The sequence below is a fragment of the Peromyscus maniculatus genome, chromosome 16 (assembly GCF_049852395.1).
Source record: "Peromyscus maniculatus bairdii isolate BWxNUB_F1_BW_parent chromosome 16, HU_Pman_BW_mat_3.1, whole genome shotgun sequence".
Taxonomy (NCBI): Eukaryota; Metazoa; Chordata; class Mammalia; order Rodentia; family Cricetidae; genus Peromyscus; species Peromyscus maniculatus.
The window spans coordinates 13656182-13678057 of record NC_134867.1 but is presented as its reverse complement, the minus strand read 5'-3'; the positions used below and the strand labels follow the sequence as shown (position 1 = coordinate 13678057).

Genomic DNA, 21876 nt, shown 5'->3' with positions numbered 1-21876 from the left:
TCCCTGACGGTGGTCAGAGGGGTCCCCGAGATCTTGTCGTTGCTCTTGACTACCCACTACTTTCTGATGGGATTTAGGGCCCACCCCCCACCCCCCCTGAGAAGGAAGGAAAGAACACATGCTCTGTACTGACTGTGGAGGTCACAGGCCCCAGAAGTGAACCTGCTCCTCTTAGTTTGCTAAATTCTAAGTCTACCTCCGGGTTAGTGCAGCTCTCCGACTCCAGCGGATGACGGTTAACAGAGACACAACGTCAAAGTGCAGAGAGTAAGTGTCATGGAACGGTCAACACTCTCTCGAAAGGGACATCTCCATCATATCTACCCTGTGGCTTGGGGACACTGTAGCAAAGGGGGAGAGTGACTGTGGAGGACCGCAACGAAACCGACTTTTCTGGACACAACAGGACGCCTACACTCAGGACCTCACAGCAGCTGTGGCCGCCTGTATAAAACCAACATGGAGGCTCATGAGGCCTCAGCCCGAACTGAGAAGCAATGGACAGGTGGTGGCTTCTGGGCAAGGGAGAGCAGTTTTCTGTGAAGGTGTGGCTCCTGGTGTGTCAGCCACACTCTAGGGGTATATGAGCAAAGTGGAGTTGATGGATTATGTTATTATTATTGTTATTTTCAAGACAGGGTTTCTCTGTGTAGCTTTGCGCCTTTCCTGGAACTCGATTTGGAGACCAGGCTGGCCTCGAACTCACAGAGATCTGCCTGCCTCTGCCTCTCGAGTGCTGGGATTAAAGGCGTGCACCACCACCACCACCACCACCACCACCACCACCACCACCACCACTACCGCCTGGCGAGTTGATGGATTATAAAAAAAAAAACCATTGTGGGTTCAGGTAATGGGATAAGGAGGTGTGAGTGGATTGGGAAGGGTTGCGAGGGATATGATCAAAATACATTGTTTGAAATTTGCAAAGAACTAATAAAATAATTTAATGTATAAAATAGTCCATAATATTATATAGAATTCTTAGAGGTTTGTTAAAAAAAGTATCTGGAGACCCAGTGGTGTCATTTCAAAGTTTAAAACTCTTCAGTGACTGCTCAGTGCCTTCAGAACAAAGATGAAGCAGCTTGTCAGGGCCTCCTGGGCCTCAGTGACTGCTGGTTCCTTCATGTCCCTCCTGTCCACATTGCTCTCTCTTCCTAGAATACTGGGCTTCTGAACACATACCTGTAATCCCAGCACTCCCAAGGGAGAGAGGAGAGGGGAAGATCAGAAGCTCAAGGTCATTATCCTTGGCTACTTGAAGGCCAGTCTGAGTTATACAAAATCCTGTCAAGAACAAAACAGACAAGGAGGAAGCGGGGAGGGCCGGTGGGGAGGAGGAGGAACCCTGATAAGTCCTCTTCATTAAACGGTAAGCCTTGAGGATAGGGGTCGTAATGAAATGCTCTCTAAACTGGAATGGATTAAAAGCAATGAGCTACTCCAAGATAATCCTATGAGAAGTCACTTCAGCAGCTGGGCATGGAGCTCAGCGGCAGAGTGCCTGACAGGCATGCACCGGATCGCTGCAATTCAAGGTAACTGGACGTTGTGCATGTCACCCCCACTGCAGCCAGAGCGGGGCGTAACCCAGCAGGTCTGTCATAATTCTGCTCCCCTTGGTACTGACAGCTCCAAGTTCCTCATTCCAATTCTTAGAGCTAGCCCTCGGAGCCTTAACTGCCCCGGCAGTGGACTGACTCATCTATCCGCGATAAACGAGTGTTCCGGACGGCCGGAGTCATCCTGATGGAGAGAGGTGCTGACGGGTGAGCCGTGCGGACACCACAAGCCTGCACTTCTTCTAAAGCAGAGCTGTTGGCCCAGCTGTTAAGTCACAGTTTGAGGACTGGAGTATGGTGTTGCTCAGCACAGAGGGCAAGAGGACAAAACCCAGTTTTTTGTAGCTGAGATGGAAGCTTACGTTGGTCAAAGTACATTTTACTTAAAATATACCCACAAAAATGCATGATTCCGTTCTGCATTAGTTTCCAACGTACCTCCTTTACTTAGCTGGCCAGACCAAATGCTGAAATGCTGAGGGCCCGCTAATGTCGACCTGGCAGCCAAAATCTCAAAGCCTACCACAAAGGAGCCTGAGAGCTGGGTGTGGTGGCACATGTCTGCAATCCCAGTACCTGGGCAATACAGGGAGACCCCATCTCCAAGACAAACAAACAAACAACAGAAAATTACCAAGTGTCTGCAATCCCTATTACTTGAGAGGCTGAGGTGAAGTTCATCACTTAGTTCAGGATTCAAGCGCAGCCTTAACAATAGAGTGGAGACAGTGTCTCAAAAAAAACATCCTATGAGTTGGGCATCATGGCACATACCTTTAATCTCAGAATTTGGGAGGCAGAGACAGGAAGACTCTATGGGTTCAAGGCCAGCCTGATCTACAGAGTGAGTTTCAGGCCAGACAAGATAGAAAGGAAGAGAAAACCACCCCATGAAACCCTGTTGAGGTAGCTAGACATTACAAGTTACCACTTCTCCCAGAGTCTCTCATTCCACACAGGGACTATTTCATGTCAGCATAATTCACTTCATATAAAAATGACTTTTGCCAAGCAGTGGTGGCACAGGCCTTTAATCCCAGCACTTGGGAGGTAGAGACACAAGGATGTCTGAGTTCAAGTCCAGCCTGGTCTATAGAGTGAGTTCCAGGACAGCCAGGGTGAACAACAACAACAACAAGAAGACATTTTCAGGAAAAAATGTTAGAAATCAGTGTGTAATTTTCAGTTTTCATTCTACCTCTGTTCCAATAATGCCTGGCACACGCCCAACTGCTAGAGGCCAGAAGAGGAAAGAGAAAGAGGCCACAGTATTGAGGGCAGAAACAAATGCAACGCTCATCAACGTGGCCCCTGAACTTGGGGTAAACGATTATAAGGTAATTTGGTACTCCATAAAAGGTAAGGTGGAATCCCCAAAGCTGCTTTTATCATAGCAGTTAGCCAAATTTGCCAGTCTGGCCCAGACTAGCCATGGCTAAAATAGACCAAGGCCTCTTTTATTTAATATGACCAACTTTTATCCTTCAGTGAAGTTTCCTCCTGGACATAGTGGCACAGACTTCTATTTCAGTACTTGAAAAACTGAGGCAAGAAAATGAGGCCAAGTGGGGAAGACAGTGAGTTCGAGACCAGCCTGGAGCTGGCCCAACTCAAAACACAGCAAAGCAAAGCAACGCCCGGTCCTGCCACCCCAGATGAGAACTTGCTATCCAGTTACAAATTACAGTTTATAAAACACACAGAGAGGCATGTACCATGGTAAGTTCAATCGTAGACTACATTTCTTGTATAGGAATACTGCTACAGTTTCTCATAATTAAAGTATACATTAGCCTGTGAAACTTCACTGTGCTAGCTCAGACACTAGTGTGTCCAGAAAGAGATCTGACAGACAATAAATTTCTTACATACTCTTCATTTAAAAAATAATAAATGCTTATTCTACAGAACTTAAAGATTACACTGGAAAATAAAAATCAGTGTAAAATTTACCAATTTGGTATTATCCTGGTCTACATAGTGAGTTCTAGGACAGCCAGGACTATGTAGAGAGACCCTGTCTCAAAAAACAAAAACAAACAAACAAAATTAACATTTTATATTAGCTCAGTCTTATCATTTAAACCAAACTTGAGATTGGAATACATGTTCTTAAAAGTTGCCCTTTTTATTTAATGTAACATAACAAATGCTTACATATACACTGATTAAAGTATGATTTTTAATGAGCATATAAATATTTATGTAAGTTATTTTCTCATTAAGATATATCTAACCAATTATAGTGTTAGGTATATGACAATTTGAATGCTTTTAACACTGTCAATGCCTAAAACTGTTTCAAAGGAAAAGCATTACTAGAGCCTTTTAGGACTTAAACAAAGGTCTTAATTGTTACTGTGTCCTATGACTGGTTCTCTCACCAAAAATACTCTGTTTTAGAAAAATTTCTCTAAGTTATAAGTTCTCCAGTGCTTTTGAAAACTACAGCTGAGAAAAAATAGAGTCCATAGAAACATTAAAGCAGGAATGAGGGGCTGGAGACGGAGCTCAGAGGTTCAGAGCATTGGCCGCTCCTCTAAGATTGCTGGAAGACAGTGCTGGCCTGTCAGAGGCTGCGGCCTCCCCATGGCCTAGCAGCTCGCTCATCACAATAGCTCAGCAGCATGGAGCTCCCTCCCTCCAGCAAAGCTCCAGCAGGACTTTACCTGCACGTATGTCATGGACATGTCTGGACAATGTCCCTGGGCCTGGAGGACTGACCTTATCTCAAAAGCTGTCTCTAACAGAGGCCTGATTCATCTTTAGCTTGACCCTTGGCACAGATCCCTGCTAAGAAGACTTGGGCTAGGAGCTCTGCTATGGGACCCTACTGCCACCTACTAAGCTTTGTGATAGGAGTGGCCACTTAATGAAAATTAGGGTTTGTCCCCAGGCTCCCCAATTCCATATATTCCTTATACTCTGCAATACTTGAGCTGATTCACCAAAACCTGTCTCCCAGAGGACTGTCTTCATTCGTGACCATGGGCCACCGCCAAAGCTTTCTGTCATCCCATCCACCTCTTTCCCCTCTCAGCCTGGTGGCCAACAGGCCCAGAGGAGAAAGAGGACCCCCACAAAGACCAAGGCCCAATTCCCAGTGCCCACATGGGGCTCACAACCATCTGTAACTTCAGTTCCAGGGAATCCAGTGCCCTCTCTGGCTTCTGGGAGCACTGCTTGTATGTGGTACATAGACATGCAAACAAGCTAAACACACATACCCATCAGATAAAAATAAAGGAAAATATTTACAAAAACAAGTAGGAATGATGCTTCTAGGTTAATGCCAGCCTGATTCTTCCATGTTCTATGGCTCAAGATTGCTGCCGCCAGCTAGCTTTCATAGCGCAGGAAGGTGCTATGCGCATTACTGGAAGAGAACAGTAATCATCGCCATACCCAGCCGTACACCCCATGAGCTACAACAATGACCGGCCTCCTAAGATACGGCCACTGGTGCAATGGTGGCACGACCGTCAGTAGAATAACCAACCACTTCTAAGGGATTTAAGCTCCACAGGATGAAACCCATACTTGGCACCACCATCCAAAAACCTATGGCTAGACAGGTCACAGGTCCTAGGGAAAAACATACTACTATTATTTTGCTAAATGGATCAACTCTTACTGACTTCTTGTCATATCCACACTGCATCTCTCAGTCCTCGCCCGAGAGCTTCTATCTGCAGTAGACAGTGTTTAACAGAGGCCCACAGCTGGCCACGGTGCTGAGAAGAAGGCTGCCAAAGGTTGTGGAACATGATACTGCACCCGCTCCTCTCAAGGATCACCATGGAGGGGTGGGGTGGGGAGAATGTAAGAACCAGAGGCAATGGATGAGTGCATGGAAGTGGTGTCTTTTGAACACAGCAGGGCAGCTACGCATGTGAATTCACAGTGGTTGTAACAGCATGCACAAGGCTTGTATAAGCCCAAAACATAACAAACTCAACATGGAGACAGGAGATGGGCATAAAAGCCCACACCTAACTGTGGAGCTGTTGGCAACTGTAAACTTCTAGGGGAGAGAAAATCAGTTTTCTCTAAGAGCCCCTGGTAGGCAGATCACACTACAGTGGAAGACCACACATCCAAGAACATATGGGCAGCACAAACTAGTCATGACAGCCTTAAAAAAGAGAGCCCGGCCTGGTGGCGCACACCTTTAATCTCAGCACCAGGGAGGCAGAGGCGAGTGGATCTCTGTGAGTTCAAGGCCAGCCAGGTCTACATAGAACAGCCAGGGCTATATAGAGAGACCCTGCCTAAAAAACAAGTAAGTTAGGAAATAAGTAAGTAGGTAAATAAATTAATGAATAAATAAAGGAGGTCACAAAGTTTCATGGGTAGGGAAAGAAAAGTGGATCTGGGAAGAGCTGGGGGGTGATAAATATGATCCAAACACATTTTATGAAACTCTCAGCAAACTCATAAAAAGTATATGAAACATTCAAAAGTTTATATTTTGTATACTAAAACACAAAATGTAAAAAAATCATCAACTAGCACTTGAAAAGCATAATCATTCACAACGTGTCTACACATCACATTTGGCTTAAAAACTTAAAATATAGTTACTATGATCAGAATAAATTTTTTACACATAACGAAACATGAAATAACTAGTTGATTTGGTTATCTCAGGTCTGCAGGCCTTATATATAGTATCCTTTCTGACAGTTCACTGCTGGTGGTAGTTTGAATAAGAGCCTCCAAGGGCTCATATATTTGAATGCTTAAGTCACCAGGGAGTGGAACTCTTTTACAGGATTAGAAGGATCAGGAGGTGTGGTCTTGTTGGAGGAGTGTGTCACTGGAGGTGGGCTCTGAGGTCTCTCTCTTAGCCTGTGCACCAGGATGTAGCTCTCAACACCCTGGCGCCATCACACTCCCTGACATAACGGCACTGGATAAGCCTCTGAAACTGTAAGCAGCCCCCAGTGAAATGCTCTCCTTTGTAAGCGTTGCCTTGGTCATGGTGTCTCTTCACAGCAATAAAACAGTGATTAAGACAACCAATTTCTATAAACCAGAGAGAATTCAATATCCTCTATCTGTGACTTTGGATTAAAAAACATTACCAAGGGGGCCGAGGAGACAGCTCCAAGGTTTAGAGCACTTGTTGCTCTTGGAGGATTTGGGTTGGATTCCCAGCACCTACATGGTGGCTGATAACCATCCATAACTCTAATTTCAAGGGGATCCAGTGCCCTCTTCTGACCTCTGAGAACGCCAGTTACTCATGTGATACACATTCACACATTCAGGCAAAACATTCATACACCTAAAATAAATAAATAAATAAATCTAAAAAAAGAGAGAATCATCAATGTTTTTTCCTAAAATGTTATATTTTATACTAACTTATTTTCTTAAAATACTATTTCTATTTAAGGCAAAATTTGGTAAGTTTATATTCTCTAAGTGGCGGTAGGTGGGTCAGCTGATACAGCTGCTCACAGCACACATATGCCAGGTTGGCTTAACATTGCCCATTCTATAAGTACACAAACAGAGGAACGTTTACAGTAAGGCACAATTCAACCTGTAGATTTTCCAAAGAAAACAAACACAACTACTAGAATTATTTTCCCTACAAACAGACGTACTGCAGAGATCACAACTGAGAAAAACATAAAACACTTTTAAAATGACGCTCTGGAGGAAATTCCACTCTCTGCTGTAGAAGGAATCTTAGAGAGTCTTATTAATAAAATCAAACCGGGGGCCAGTTATTGGGGTGAAATGCTGGATGGTCAGAGAGACAGAACAAGCCACAGCTAACCTCACCTGGCCAACTTCTCAGCTGATCTTGTATCCTCAGACTGGAAGCCTCTGTGTCCTCATCCCAGTGGCTCTCAGCCAAACTGTGCTGCTAGAAGCCTGAAAGCTTAACCAGGCAAATGCTTAACCAGCTAAATGCTTAACCAGCTAAATGCTTCCAGTTCCTGGTCCTCACGCCTTATATATCTTTCTGCTTTCTACCATCACTCCCTGGGATTAAAGGCTCGCTTTCTGGGATTAAAGGTTTGAGTCACCGTGCCTGGCTGTTTCCAGTGTGGCCTTGAACTCACAGAGATCCAGAGGGATTTCTATCTCTGGAATGCTAGGATTAAAGGTGTGAGTGCCACCATTTTCTAGCCTTTGTATCTAATGGCTGTCTGTTCTCTGACCCCAGATAAATTTATTAGGGTACACAATATTTTGGGGAACACAATGCCACCACACTCTGCACTAAAGAAAAAGGCACACACATATACACTCATAACTATTTCCTTACCTCCCCATCCAGTAGTGCCCCCTCTACTTCCCGTAACGAAATTCACAGCAGATGGTTATTGAAGTTACTCATTTATAACTTTTCTGAAGCTGATTGTCACAAAGTTACCAGTATTTTGTTGCATATATTAGTTACAGTTTATCTCACTTAATGTAGTGCCTTAATCATAGCATCATTTTAGCAATGGCTGCACACATTTACTCCTCTCCACAGTTCTTTAAAAGCAAGAAATACATCTTACTCCTTAATCAACTACTTACTGTACTTCTTAGTAGTTGTTCAATAAGTTTTATTTATTTGCTTGTTTATTTATTTTGAGACAGGGTCTCACTATGTAGCCTTGGCTGGCCTGGAAATCACTACATAGACCAGGCTAGACTCAAATTCACAGAGATCCATCCACCTCTGCCTCCTGAGTACAGGAATTAAAGGTGTTTGCCATCATGCTTGGTGCATTTGTTATTTTAATTCAATTAACATAGTAAAATTATGTAAAACAAAACATGCTTAGGTCTACTACTTCCCAAACGTTGACTACTACACTGTATCTCATATTTAACACCTCTGAAATTAAGATTTACCTTAACTTATACTTGGCAGCATCTCCTCCCTTATCTTGTAAACCATGAAATAATTCTGTGATTACAATCTCTGACTTCTTATATTTAATGAATAAAATCTTTGCAAAAACATAAAACAAGACCATTTTCTGGGGGCTAGGAGACCCCTCGGCAGTCAGGAGGACTCACTGCTCTTGCAGAGGACTCCATCCCACGTGAATGTTGACTCACCGCCATCTGTAACTCCAGCTTCAAGGGATCAACACCCTTTTGGCCTTCATGGTTTCCAGGCACACATATGGTGCACGTACACACAGTCAGGCAAACACTCATACATATACAATTTTAAAGTGAACATTTTTCTGGGCCAGTGAGATGAGTCAGTGAGCAAAGCACCTGACACCAACCCTGAGGACCTGAGTTCAATCCCTGAGGCCCACATGGTGGGAGGAGAGAATGGACTCGTGAAAGTTGTCCTCTGACCCCCACAGATGCTCTTTGGCACCCACACACCTTCTCAGAAGTATGCACACACAAAATAAACAAAAATGCAATAAATTCTAAACAACATTTTTTCAATGCCATTAGATAAATGGGCAAATATACAAAGTAGCGAATATTACATCTAAGTAACTTGTTACAGATTAATAGAACATGAGGAAGCAAGGAGCATTTTTTTTCTCAGTCAACTCTTTTGTTGGCAGGCTGCAAATTATGGTTATAAAGAAAGAATCAATCACTTCATTATCTATCTTTAAAGGAATTCTTATAAGAAGTTGAAGGAGCCACAAACCTAAAGTTTTTTACATAAAAAGTCAGTCAGCTGAACTTTGAATCTTCAGAGTACAAACTTATTCATCAATAGTTTCTTATATCTGTAAATTGAGGTCAGAAATTCCTTTAATAAGACAATCTACAAATTGAAAAAATTAAAATGAGCCAAGCCTGAGTACATGACTTGGCTCCAGTCCTCTGGAGTTGAAGCAGGAAGACCATGAGTTCAAAACCAGCCTGAACTACATATTGAGACTGTTAGAGAGAGAAAGAGAGAGAGAGAGAGAGAGAGAGAGAGAGAGAGAGAGACAGAGACAGAGACAGAGAGAGACAAAGAGAGACAAAGAGAGACAGAGAGATAGACAAAGACAGAGAGAGAGAAGTATAATAGAGGAAAAATTACACTGCTAAACCCATATTAAAATTATTAAACCTTGTATATAGCAGAACCACCATTGACAGATAAAAAGTACTGAACAGAGATTAGAGGAAAACATGAATAATAAAAAAAGATAAACAGAAGCAGTTCAACTTCCCAGGAGCGTGCAAGTTAAGACAGCAATAAGTGGTTCGCAGCTATGTGGGAGGCTGAGGCAGGAGAACTGGTGGAGCTCAGGAATCCAGGGGTCAATCGACTTCTTATGAACATTAAGAAAGTAACATTTAGAAGAGCACTGCTCACTAATTAGACTGGCAGGAGGTCTCAGAAAGAAGACTGCCTACGTTAAGCTCTGGGAAGGCATGGGGAGATAGACATCCCATGAACGGCCAACTCTACACTCTGGAAAGATGCAGGGATATGGACATCCCTAGGAACTGCTAGGTAAAGTCTGCAGAAGTCAAGTTTATAAACTCTGTCAGAAATTGTGTGTATGTCAAGTAGTATAAGATTTTGGAGAGTAATTTGAAAATTGTGATAAGATGGTATGTATGCCATCTGATTCTGCAAGATCTGAATGACAGCCACTGTATCTCTGCTTGCAACTAAAATATATATAAAATACATACATACATACATACATACTGATCAGAACTTGGAAAGGAAATTGTTTTTTATTCATACAGTGAAACACTATACAGCATCTAAAATGAAAATCAATAGGTCCACAGTAACAACACAGACAAACTCTGGAGCCCTTGCCGAGTGGAGAGAAAAGCAAGTTAGAAATGATGGTTATCCTAAGATATCATCTGTGTGAAATTGCTAGAAAACAACAACATACGCAATGCCAAGGACACACAGACACTGCATGTAATGCTCCCTTTTCACTGGGAAAATAACACAAAACCCGGGGAGCCAACACACTAACACTGTTCACTGCAGATGGTAGAGAGGTCATACGATTATTGGCACTTTTAAAGTTTTGTTTGGACATTTATTTGTGTAGTCATTCATGAGACTAGTTCTGGCTATATAATCCAGGCTTGGTTCAAATCCACATCTTTTTGCTTTAGCTTCCTGAGAGCTGGGATTACAGGCAAGTAGGACCATACCCAATATTTCACATTTTTTAATCATATAAAATTCAATCTTACCTCTCTCTATACGGGTAAACATGTAGGTAAGAAAAATGGTAAAAAAAAAAAAAAATAAGAATAAAGCCAGCAGCAAGACAGATTTTTAGATTGGGTCTTTATGCTATAGTCAATAAATGCATCTTTCCAGAAAGGCAAAGTAAAGACAGATTTAACAATTTTTGTTTTCAAAAATTCTATCCATTAACATATGCCAGAAACAGGAAATTTAGACACACATTCAAAGACACTAATTTGGAAAAACCACAGAATTGGACGCACAGAGAGTGAAGCAAACAGTATGATTGCGAATGTGGTTTATTAATTTATCCCTCTGGATGGAAATAACATGAAGAAGGGATGGTGCTGAGGCCAGTGCCTGTGATGGCACCCTGAGAGGAGCATTCTGAACGATTCTAAAATCTTTGAAATCAATACTGCTAAGGAATTAAAATAAGCTTTGATAAAAACCGTAAAATCTAAAATTTCAAACTCTAGGAGTAAAGTTTTACAATTTATTTGTACAACATGGGCACACGCACATATGCGTGAACACACAACTTGGCCGACATTGACAGGACAGTTTTCAGTACATCAAGATGAAAAACCAAGGAAACATTTTGAGGCAAAACTGTCTGTTATTCAGGCAACGTGGGAAGCTACATGTAGATTTTTGCAAACTTCCATGACAAAGCAGGGAAGGAGAAAATACCACAGCCTGGAGTAAGATGGCTGGACACGTATGTTCCTCACTGAACAAAGTGCCCCACTGACCCTGACTGACAGCACACAGCCACCCTCCAGCTAGCGACAGATGACAGAAGGGAGCCCTGACAGAACAGTGAGTCAAGTCCCCAGTGTTCCGGATAAACTCCAGACTGGCCTCAAGCTCCTTTGCCAAGAACGACACTTAACACAGTTGTAAGGGGTTGGTAAACTGGGTTTTACTTTGCTTTTTGTTTTTAGTTTTATTATTTGGTGACCTAAATAATAATTTCAGAGCCAGCAGAAACTTTAATAAATACATCTAAGTGCAAAAACTTTACTTCCTCAAAAAGTTAGCTCAAGGTGGATCACAGACCTTCATGTAAAACACTAAAACTTGTAGATTAACAGGAAATCTTGTTGACCTTGAGTATGACGATAACATTTTAGATACAACACTAAGAGCACAAGGTATGAAAGACAAGATAGTTAAGCTGAATTTCATTAAAATTTAAAACCATTTTACAAAGGGCAGCCTTAGGAATATGAAAGACAAGCGAGACATAGAGAAAACGTTTTCAAGAACAGGTTTCCACTACACAAGAGTTCTTTAGACAACACAGAGCCCAACCAACTAAAGGAAGCGAAGGTCTTCGGACACCCCACCAAGGAAGACAGGCAGGTGGAAGCCAGCACAGCAGCGTCCCGCTGCCACCAGCATTGGCTAACCTACGATAACCGGCCTGCAAGGATGTGGAGCAATGGACTCTCACTTGCTGCGGGCAGGAGTATAAAAGATACAGCTGCTGGGCAGCAGCTTGAGGTTCCTCAAGTTAAACACAGGGTCACTGTGTGAACGAGCCATAAACTAAAAACTTAGGTCCGCAAAAGTTCTCTAACTGAACACTTTACAACACTTTTTTTTATTATTAATTACCATGCATTTTTAAAGAAATGAGCTCCTAAGCCAAGAGAAGACAACGTCAGATGAATCTCCAAACAGGCCAGTTTTGTCCAGCATACGGAGGCCCCATCTGCTGCCACCCTCAGGAGGTGGGTGACACCTGAAGGTTGTGGTGCTGAGCAAGGCTGCTTTTGTTTCTTTTCCAAGCCCCTTTGTATCACTTTCAGTTGTCACGCTCAGTACTGCAGTATTTTACCTGCTTCATCAATCACAAATAAACGCTAGTTAATTTCTCTAAATTTTTGAAAAAATCACTATACAGTTAATCCTTAAACAACACCGGGGTGAGTGGCCCCAAACCCCATGTCATGTAACTTTCGTCTCCCCCAAAACATACTACCAGCTGTTGACTAGAAGCTCAATGGTATAAACAGGCATTTCTCACGTAACACTTTCTTTGTTGGCTATGTGTATTATATAATGTAGAAAACAAGCTAGAAACACAAGGAACCACTTCTTAAATTTTAAATTTTGGACAATTTCATACATGCATGCAATGTATTGTAAACGTATTTTCCCCTCCCTCTCCGGCTTTTGTGTCTCATAGATCAAGAAGTCACTTTTCACTGTGAAATAGGATTTACTAGAGAGACTACTATTCATATGCAAATCATTACTGTCATAAACTATACCGATGACAGGGTCTCCAACTCCTGGGCTCAAGAGACCCTTCTACCTCCCAAGTAGCTGGGACTACACGTGTGCTGGATGGGCTTGGTTTCCCAAAACAGTCCAGCTCACCACAACAGCAACAGGAGTTGGCTATGAAACTGTGCCAATGCTACAGTATTACCAGTTTGTCTGATACACTTAAGATTTTTTTTCACATAGCCCAGGCTGACCTCCACCTAGCCAGATCAAGGCCAGCCTGAACAACTAAATACCTGTCTCAAAATGAAAAAAGAGAGGGCCAGGGACAGTATTACTCAGCAGTAGAGTGCTTACGCAGGATGCTGAGGCCCTAGGTTCAACACCAGTACCACAAAACCAAAGAAAAAATCCAAGCGAAACCACGATATGGGCCAGAGCTGAATAGCAGCATGTACAAGGTCATGGGTTCAAAGCCTGGTACCACATCCACCCATGCCCAGATACACATATATAAGCATAGGTATGTACATAACCACAAATACATACATCAAATGCATACACACAGACAAACAGACACAAAAATGTCAGTAACAACCCAAAGTATGCTGTTCTGCCAGACTTTACGGTGCATTCGGAATGAGGCTGGAGGAGCCCAAATAAGGCCAAGATCTACAAGCCCTGTCTTAAGCAAACACACATAAAAAACTTGTGATTCAAGAGCCAACTGTACAGTGAACCAGTGTGTGTATGTATGCAAAATCTGCTCACAGAAACGAGGCTGCAATATGGAGGTGTCTGAACAAAGGGCTCTGTTGTGAGATATGGGATTACACTGTGTAAAGATAGTCACTGTGACAGGCTTAATAAAAAGCTAAATGGCCAATAGCCAGGCAAGAGATATAGAGATAGTTCTAGAAGAAGAAAGGTGGAGTCACATGTGGAAGAATGTAGATTTAAAAATATGGGTTAATTTAAGTCATAAGAGCTAGTTAGAAGCAAGCCTAAGCTAAGGCTGAGCTTTCATAATTAATAATAAGTCTCCGTGTCATTTCTGGGGAACCAACAGTTCTGAAGAGCAAGTTCCACTACAGGGCTCTTCCATGGAAGAGGAGTGGAAACTGAGAAGAAACAACTCAAAAGGCCAGAAGCAGCAAAAGCTCTTCGGTGGAGGATTCTCACAGCTGAACAGTATTAAGTGACCACATTATAAACCGCATTTCAGTTGATTTTAAGCTCCAAGGCAACATGATAGGTTCTTGTGTAAATTTCCTACAGGAAGGAAAAAACCTAGCAGGAAAACCAATATGCTATTTACTAGGCAGGCATTTCAAAGTATGTTAGTAAATTATCATCCTAATAAATTCATCAGTCATGTATTAATGTAATGCATGTATATGTGTGTCTGCCAAATCGTGTTTCTAAGCCCACAAGAGTTAGGAGCCCTGTTGTTTTTGTTGTTGTTGTTATTGTTGTTTTTAACAATGAATTTCATTGATTTAATTCAATTTCATCAATGGATTTTATAATGAATGTCCATATTTGAGGCACCTTGAAGATCAGATTTTTCCTGACTAGTGTACAATTCCGTTACAGTAGTCACACCTCTTCACACTTCCATATATAGCGTCCCATGCTGCTCTGAGAGGTTGGTCTGGAAATCTAGCTTCAAGCAGCCCTTCGCCCAAGGCTTGCACTTGGTAGGGACTAAAACTGACCCCAGTGTGAGCTGCTCTAACCATTCTTCCTGTTGTTCCCTTTTGTCGTGTGGAGACTGAACTCGGGCATGCGCACATGCTAGCTAAGTGACCACTGAGCTACGCTCCCACCCTATCTTCCAACTGGAAAAGGCATGCAGCGACATATTTTTAAAAATGAACAAAACCCTATCTCATCAGCTGAGCACCACATTTCTTAGCAATAAGTTTCACTCTCCTTCAGGACAGGGTCTCCTGTAGCCCAGGATGGCACTGTACTTAACAGTATTAAGTGACCAAATTATATGCCACATTTCTCTTGCTGATTCTAAGTTCCAAGGCATGATGGTTTCTCATGTAAATTTCCTACAGGAAGAAAAAAAACTGGCAGGAAAACCAATATGCTCTTTACTTGGCAGGTGTTTCAAAGTGTGTTAGTAAATTACCTAGTTTTGCACGGAGTGCACAATGACCTCAAACTCCTATTCCAGTCCCCAGTGCTGAGCTTACAGGTGTGTACCGCAACACCGGCTACTGTTGCCCTTTCCAGAACTGCTTTCTCAGAGGAAGGATGGATTTCTGCACCCAGTTCCCATGTGTCTCCCTACAGTCTGACCTCATGCCAGTTCCTTTACCTCTGTGCCTCGGTGTCCTCATTTCAGTTAGGACTTTTTTTTTTTTTTTAAAGCGGAGTGGGTACAGAATCACATGGAAACTCCTAGAGAGCTGTGTAAGCGTGTGTGATTTATTAGAGTGGTTCACAGGCTGTGGTCCAGCTAGTCCAACAATGGCCGTCTCTCAATGGAAAGTCTGAGAATCCAATAGCTGTTCAGTCCACGAGGATGGATGTCTCAGGCGGTCTTCAGTGTGCATCGTGGGGATCCCAAAGAAGCAGGCTGCAATGCCAGTGAAGGAATGCCTCAGCAGTAGGGTAGATGAACTTGCCATTGAGAATGGGGGCAGACAGGTGAAAAACAGAAGCACCTTTCTTCTTCCTCGTCCTTTATGTAGGCCGATATGAGAAGGTGTGGCCCAGATTTAGGGTGTCTTCCGACATCAAATAATCCAATTAACTAAAAAACCCTCTCAGGTGTGCCCAGTTGCTGGGTTTTCAGTTAATTCCAGATGTAGTCAAGTTGACAGCCAAGAATGGCCATCACAGAGCCTTTGCTCTTATAAGGAACACTGCGCACCAGTAAGACACGCCACTAACACTTGGGCTAGTTTTTACTGTATTTTAGAGCACTGCCCAGAGACTCTGGGGAGCTCGTTATTTTAACTAAAATCATCCTCAAAAGAAAACAAAAGAACTGTTTCCTGGGGTTAAAACGCTGGGTAGGCCAGCTGTTGCCGCGTCAGGGCCATGGCTGGATGGTATTTTAAAATGGTATCACAGTGCTGCAGAACTCGGCACACTTTGGTTAATGAGCAATGACAGAGTAGACAAGGATGAAAATGTGCAAGAAGCCGTAAGCGGATGGAGCAGCTGAGGAGGAGCAATTCTACTATGAACTACATCAGAAAGAGGTTGTTAGGAAAGAGAGAGGAATGAATGGGTGAAGAAGTGATCTTGTAGATCACTTGGTCTACAAGTGGATGCACTTAGTCTTGTGTTTTTATAAAGTTGGTTCCACTGAATCCCAGTTTAAGAATGGTTTGCTCTGCAGATGTCTTAATAAATGTCTCATAAAAGCATACAGTTTTCTAAAATGCTTTCATTATACTTTGTTCCACCCATCAACTGCCTAGCCTTTTCCATACACAATATTTAGTACTTTTGAAGTACCATGAGAGAATGTTTTCATCCATTGGTACAATGCTTATTCACCTTTCCCTCTCCTCAAACAAGGTCTTGCTAAGTAGCTCAAGCTGGTCTTGAACTCCCGGTCCTCCTGTATCAGATTCTAGAGTGCTGGGATAACAAACAGGTCATCACACACAACAAACCTCAAGCTTCTGTTGAGTCTGTGTTGGGAAGCAGGCAATGTACTGAGCTTTACCAGGCAGAGCAGAACCAGACACTACCGCTGCTCTCAGGTGTTTGGCCTTTACCTGGCCAGCTGCCAATCAAATTAAAAACATAATTGAAAACTGCATTTGCAACAACACATCAGCCAGTAAAGACACGTGCTGCACGAGGAGTACATCTATGTGTCCGTTTCTCTAATTAGGGGCGTGTCTTTGAGCGAGAAATAGCCAAGCTAAGATCTTCAAAGGAACATGAGTCAAGACACAGGCAGTCTGGACAAAGAAAACAAGGACAGAGATGCTGTGTCTCTTATCAGCACGCCAATGACCTCCTCAAACAACAAAGTTACAATTTAAAAACCTTACATTGTTTTGCGTTCAACTTTGAAGGGAGCAACGCTTCATTCCATAAACAAGCTGAGTGTTTCAGCGGGCTGCACAGAGGTAGCTTTGTAGCTAGAGATGTTAAAACACAGAGTAGAAACAACCAGAGCAGACTGGTCATCTCAAAGCGACTTTCTGCCACAGGTCGGGCAGAGACAGAACAAAGAAGTAACTGGTTAACACTGGATTACTTCATGTTATTATTTGAAGGACGAAAGAATGTGGGGATCAAAGCAGAGGGAACAGGACTGCCATGCCAAATGGCTAATTTGGGAAATTCCACTCGTCATTCTCTTGACTTCTCAGGCCAGGTAACAACCTAGTTTCAGTTTGGATATGTGGGACATTAGCATGGGCGGCCATTTTGATTTTTCCTTTCTCTTTTTCTCCAATCTGGCGGTAAGGGGTGAGTCAGCACAACAGCTGAAGTCCAAAGCAATGGCTTCCTGTATCCTCCATTTAATAATCTCCACGATGACAAATGTAGTGGTCAATTAGTCCTACTTTCATTGGACCTAGAATATTCGACATAATCATTCCTAACTCTTTCTTCATTTTGTTTTTGGGACGACAGAGGTTTTCCCCTCTAAGCTGGCTGCTCCTTTAGAATCACACCTGCTGATAACTTCAAAGTTTGAACTGTAGTGAGTGTGCCTCCTTTGTCGAAATCAGCAACCATTATCAAAACGCTATAACGAAACCTCAAACTGTATTTCCAGCCAGTCTTCCTCACTTCTCTTCCATATCCCAAGGCAAGTGGCCAAGCTACTGTCCTCTGCCCTCTCCCACACACAAATGTGCACTTTTCCATGACAGCGAGCGGCAATCCTTCCGTCTGTTTTACTGTTCTGTTTCCTGTGAAACAAGGCCTCAGCATGTCACCCAGGCTGTCTTCGGACTCCCGCCTTCACCTCCCCAGGGAAGGATGATACATGTACACGGCTTAGTGCAGCTTCCAAGGTCTTATTTTCAGTCAGTTCTGGAACCCAGCTCCCCCGACCCAGGCCTTCCACATCTCCTCTGGCCTCCGTCTCTCCTTAGGGCTCAGACTGAAGAAAGCCCCACCCAGACGATGATGATGCTAACTACTGGATGATCTTTAGAACCCAACAGCTAGTGTCTTCAGTAATTCTTTATTTCTACTACAAATAGTATCTGTTGTTTCATCAACTACCACAAAGCATATACATTAACTTGCAGAAAAGTATCTGGAAAAGTCTGAAAACAAAAGAAAAACAGAAAATGAAACATAAGAAAAACCACCACCCCAAAAAGGAAAAACATGGCCCCAAAGGGCCAACTGTGACTTTCTGGAGAAGAACAAAAGGTTCTTTTGTTTGTTTTTCAAGACAGGGTTTCTCTGTGTAGTTTTGGTGCCTGTCCTGGATCTCACTCTGTAGCCCAGGCTGGCCTCGAACTCACTGAGATCCGCCTGGCTCTGCCTCCTGAGTGCTGGGATTAAAGGCGTGCGCCACCACCGCCCGGCAAACAAAAGGTTCTTAGATGAGCTAATATGAAGGTGGTTTAGAAAATTAAGTCCACAGAAAACTCAGCTCCTCAGTGCATTCTTGCTGCCCACTGTCTGTCCTCCCCTCCGACCCCTTTGTACCTGAAGGCCCCCTCAAGCTTTGAGGCGAACAGGTCCCTCTATCCTCTCAATACCACGGGCCTTTAAATATGGGTGATCCCACCCTGCAAGCTCATCTCACAAGTGTCCAGAGACGGCAGGCAACCAGCTTGTGTGATCCAGCAGCCATCCTCCCCGGACAGGAAAAGGAACCTTTTCCCACCACCAAGCACTCTTCATTCCTTCCCCGCTGGCTGCCATCATTTCACATGCGATGTATTCTACTTCGCTATTTATTGTCGCTTCTTAGAATACACACTCCACGACGGCAGGGGACACTGTGCTCAGTGACGGCCTATTGCTCAGAAGACACCGGACAGACACCAGCTGGCTGAAGCCTCAGTGCTGGTCTTCTGGTCTTTGTCTTCCTTGGGATGAAGACTTCCAAGATGGGGCTGAATGTTCCTCTAGCCACCACATTATTAAGTAGTATCACAACTGTATATTTACACAGTAGTTCTCTAACAAGATGAGGGGGTATCTTTTTGTTTTTTTAACTGTTGTACATGTTCAAGGCCCGGTTAGTTTTTATTATGTTTTTTTTTATTTATGTATGACTGTACAGTTTGTATGTATGCATGCCTGTGCACCTCGTGTGTGACTGGTGTCTGCTGAGGTCAGAAGGCATCAGGTCCTCTGGAATTGGAGTTATGGATGGTTGTGAGATGCCACGTGGGGGCTGAGAATCGAACCCAGGTCCTCTGTAAGAACAAGTGTTAACTGCTGAGCCATCTCTCTAGTCCCTGGTTAATAATATTTTATGACTAAATTTACTCTGCAAAGCAAAGGATTAAAATCTAATCCGATTACCAGGCTAATAAAAAAAAAAAAAAACAACCTTCCAAACCCGCATTTTCTCAAGGATAATGACTTCAAAACATCTTTGGAGAAACAACTGAATCATTGGAAGATAATACATTTAGGAGGTGTTTATAGGCTTCTTTTCATACAGCACTTTTCAAAGCTTGTTACATTCAAACCTAAGAATACTGGCAGTTCTTTTCAGTCTCACACGAGACGGATTGCTGAGCTCTCCTCCAGATTCTTTTTGACCGAGGAAACAGAGCACAAAACAGATCTGTGTAGAGCAAAGGTGCCTTGCACCTCACGGGGATTCTTAATCCACCCAGCACTGATTCACACGACAGAGGCCAGCGGAGCAGCAGCGTGGAGCCTTTCCCAGTTTGCCTGGCTTCAGGCTGCCCCTCGACCCTGAATTCAGACCGTGATCGCCAAATCCTTGCCTTAGTCACCCACCAAAATGTGTGGGGCACCTGCACCGCTCTCCCCGCAAGCCACTGTGGACCGAAAGGCAGCAATCCCAGATGGATGGCTTCGGCTCCAAAATTTCAGAGCTGAAGCAGAGGAAGGAAAAACACTTTCAATGAACAAGCCACCGCCAAGCCTAACCAAGCTTACCAGATGGACGTTCCCAGTTAACCCGGGCCTCCAGAGCCGTTGGTTCGCCCACGGCGACCAGAGGTGTTGCGGTGGCATCTGGGAGTTGTAGTTTCTGCCGCAAACAGACGGCGTCGGTAGCATGACAACTACATTTCCCAAGAGCCAACGCAAAGACGTCCTGCCTACCGCATCTGGGGTCTGGCTGTCACAATTTTTTTGTTTTTTTAGGTTAATCTTCAACTATATCCCATTCTATTGGGGATACCAGCGGGCCCTTTGGTTTGTTGTGTTTTGTTTTGTGTTTTTTCTCGTGCGCTAAATACCTCGGGACATCTGTACTCCTTACTTTTCCTTCCCCTTCTTCACGCCAGCGCCCCCAAACGTCAGGAACGGAAATCGCCGCTGAGGGCGCATGCGCCCCGCCCGGCCCCGCGCACGCGCAGCCGCCGCCGGCACGGGTTGGCGGCGCGCGCGCGGCGGACTCGGGGTCCGGAGGTGCTGGGCCCGAGGGCGGGGCTCCTCCCAATGGCTGCCCCGGCGGGTCGCGTGTGCCTGGGCGGAGAGGCAGGCCTGGGGCCGGGGCGGCCCGGAGGTCCCGGGCGGGGACAGGGGAGGGGCTGGGGGGTGAGGACCCCGTCTCCCTCCCCTCCCTGCTCCCGCCCTCTGGGCCGAGCCCCACCGAAGGGGCTGGGCGAAGGGGCGGGCTCTGTGCCTCGGGGCCCTGGGCCGGAGCCGCGCGGCCGGGTGCTCCAGGACGGCCGGGTCGCGGGGTGCCCTCCGGCGTGGCGGCGGGGGCAGAGGGGCAGGCGAAGCAGCGGTGGATCCCGGGCGACAGGAGGCGGCAGGGTCGGGGACGCTGCCCTCCGCCGCCGCTGACACAGTGACTGGTGGACACCGAGGTCCCCGGAGCGGCGGAGCCCCGGGGCCCAGCAGCCCGGGGGTGAGGGTCCGCTTCCAAGCCCGCCGGCGCCCGCCCGCTGCCCCGCCGAGGCGCTAGGAGGAGCCGAGGGGGGCGGAGACTGGTGTCGGAGGAGGGGCGGGGTGGGGACGCGCTGGAGGACCGGCCGCTGCACAGACAAAAAAGCCCCGAATGGCTGGAGAGCCTTCTGCTGTTACCAGCCTGGCGGGGCCAAGCACGGATTTGACAGCTCCACAGCGTGAGGATATCCGCTGACCCTGCGACACAGAGAACACTTCCCCGAGACTCCCTGTCCGGCTAGTCGGCTCTGTAAGCTTGCAACTTTCCAACTTTGTTTTTTTCTTTTCCCCAATCTCTGTCCAGAAGACTGCCCCTCCGTGTAGGAGAGGGTGCCAGGGCGATCCGCCTTGTGGATCGATTTGAAAGCATCAACTTAAAAGGCACGTGTGGTTCCCAATGCCACCCAGACGCTTGTTTTCCTGACGACTGGGTTTCTCTGACTTTATTCTTGACTGCTTTGGGGGAATGCTGAAAGGCAACTGAAGACTTCAGAAGAGAAGCTCCCGATTGTCATGGCTGAAGGAGAGAATGAAGTGAGATGGGATGGACTGTGCAGCAGAGATTCGGCTGTTAGAGAGACAGCGCTGGAAAACATTAGGCAGATCGTTTTGAGGAAAACCGAGTACCTTCGTTCAGTCAAAGAGCCGCTTTATCGACCTTCAGACGGCCTTTCGAATGCTGTTTCTTCGGATGGGATGAATAAGCTTCTTGCTCACCTCCTTATGCTTTCGAAGAGGTGTCCCTTTAAAGACGTGAGAGAGAGAAGTGAGTTCATTCTGAAGAGCGTCGAGGTAAGAGCATTGTTAGAACACCTAGACAGTGAGATTGGACTTGCAGTTATTCACATCGCTTTTGCTTCCAAC

At 44.7% G+C, this 21876-nt stretch overlaps 2 protein-coding genes across 7 annotated transcripts in view; one reads left to right on the top strand and one right to left on the bottom strand.

Moving 5' to 3' along the window:
* Positions 1 to 20523, bottom strand: part of Cep57l1 (centrosomal protein 57 like 1) — a 66889-nt gene extending 46366 nt beyond the window's left edge. Inside the window, exons 1-2 of one of the 6 annotated variants that reach the window (XM_076552395.1) lie at positions 20358 to 20403; positions 12343 to 12568 (exon numbers count right to left, since the gene is read on the bottom strand). Coding sequence is in view for 1 of the 6 variants with exons in the window: in XM_076552393.1 (XP_076408508.1) it covers positions 20053 to 20175 (123 nt within the window). In the remaining 5 variants the exon portion in view is untranslated. Of the gene's footprint in view, positions 1 to 12342; positions 12569 to 19471; positions 19661 to 20052; positions 20295 to 20357 lie in introns of those variants that run through there. The other 5 variants (XM_042262013.2, XM_006982773.4, XM_076552393.1 and 2 more) reach the window with 5 other exon arrangements.
* A 279-nt stretch (positions 20524 to 20802) lies between these two features.
* Positions 20803 to 21876, top strand: part of Sesn1 (sestrin 1) — a 96109-nt gene continuing 95035 nt past the window's right edge. The window contains exon 1 of the mRNA XM_006982771.4: positions 20803 to 21804. Coding sequence (XP_006982833.1) covers positions 21526 to 21804 — 279 coding nt within the window. The 5' untranslated portion in view covers positions 20803 to 21525. The remainder of the gene's footprint in view (positions 21805 to 21876) is intronic.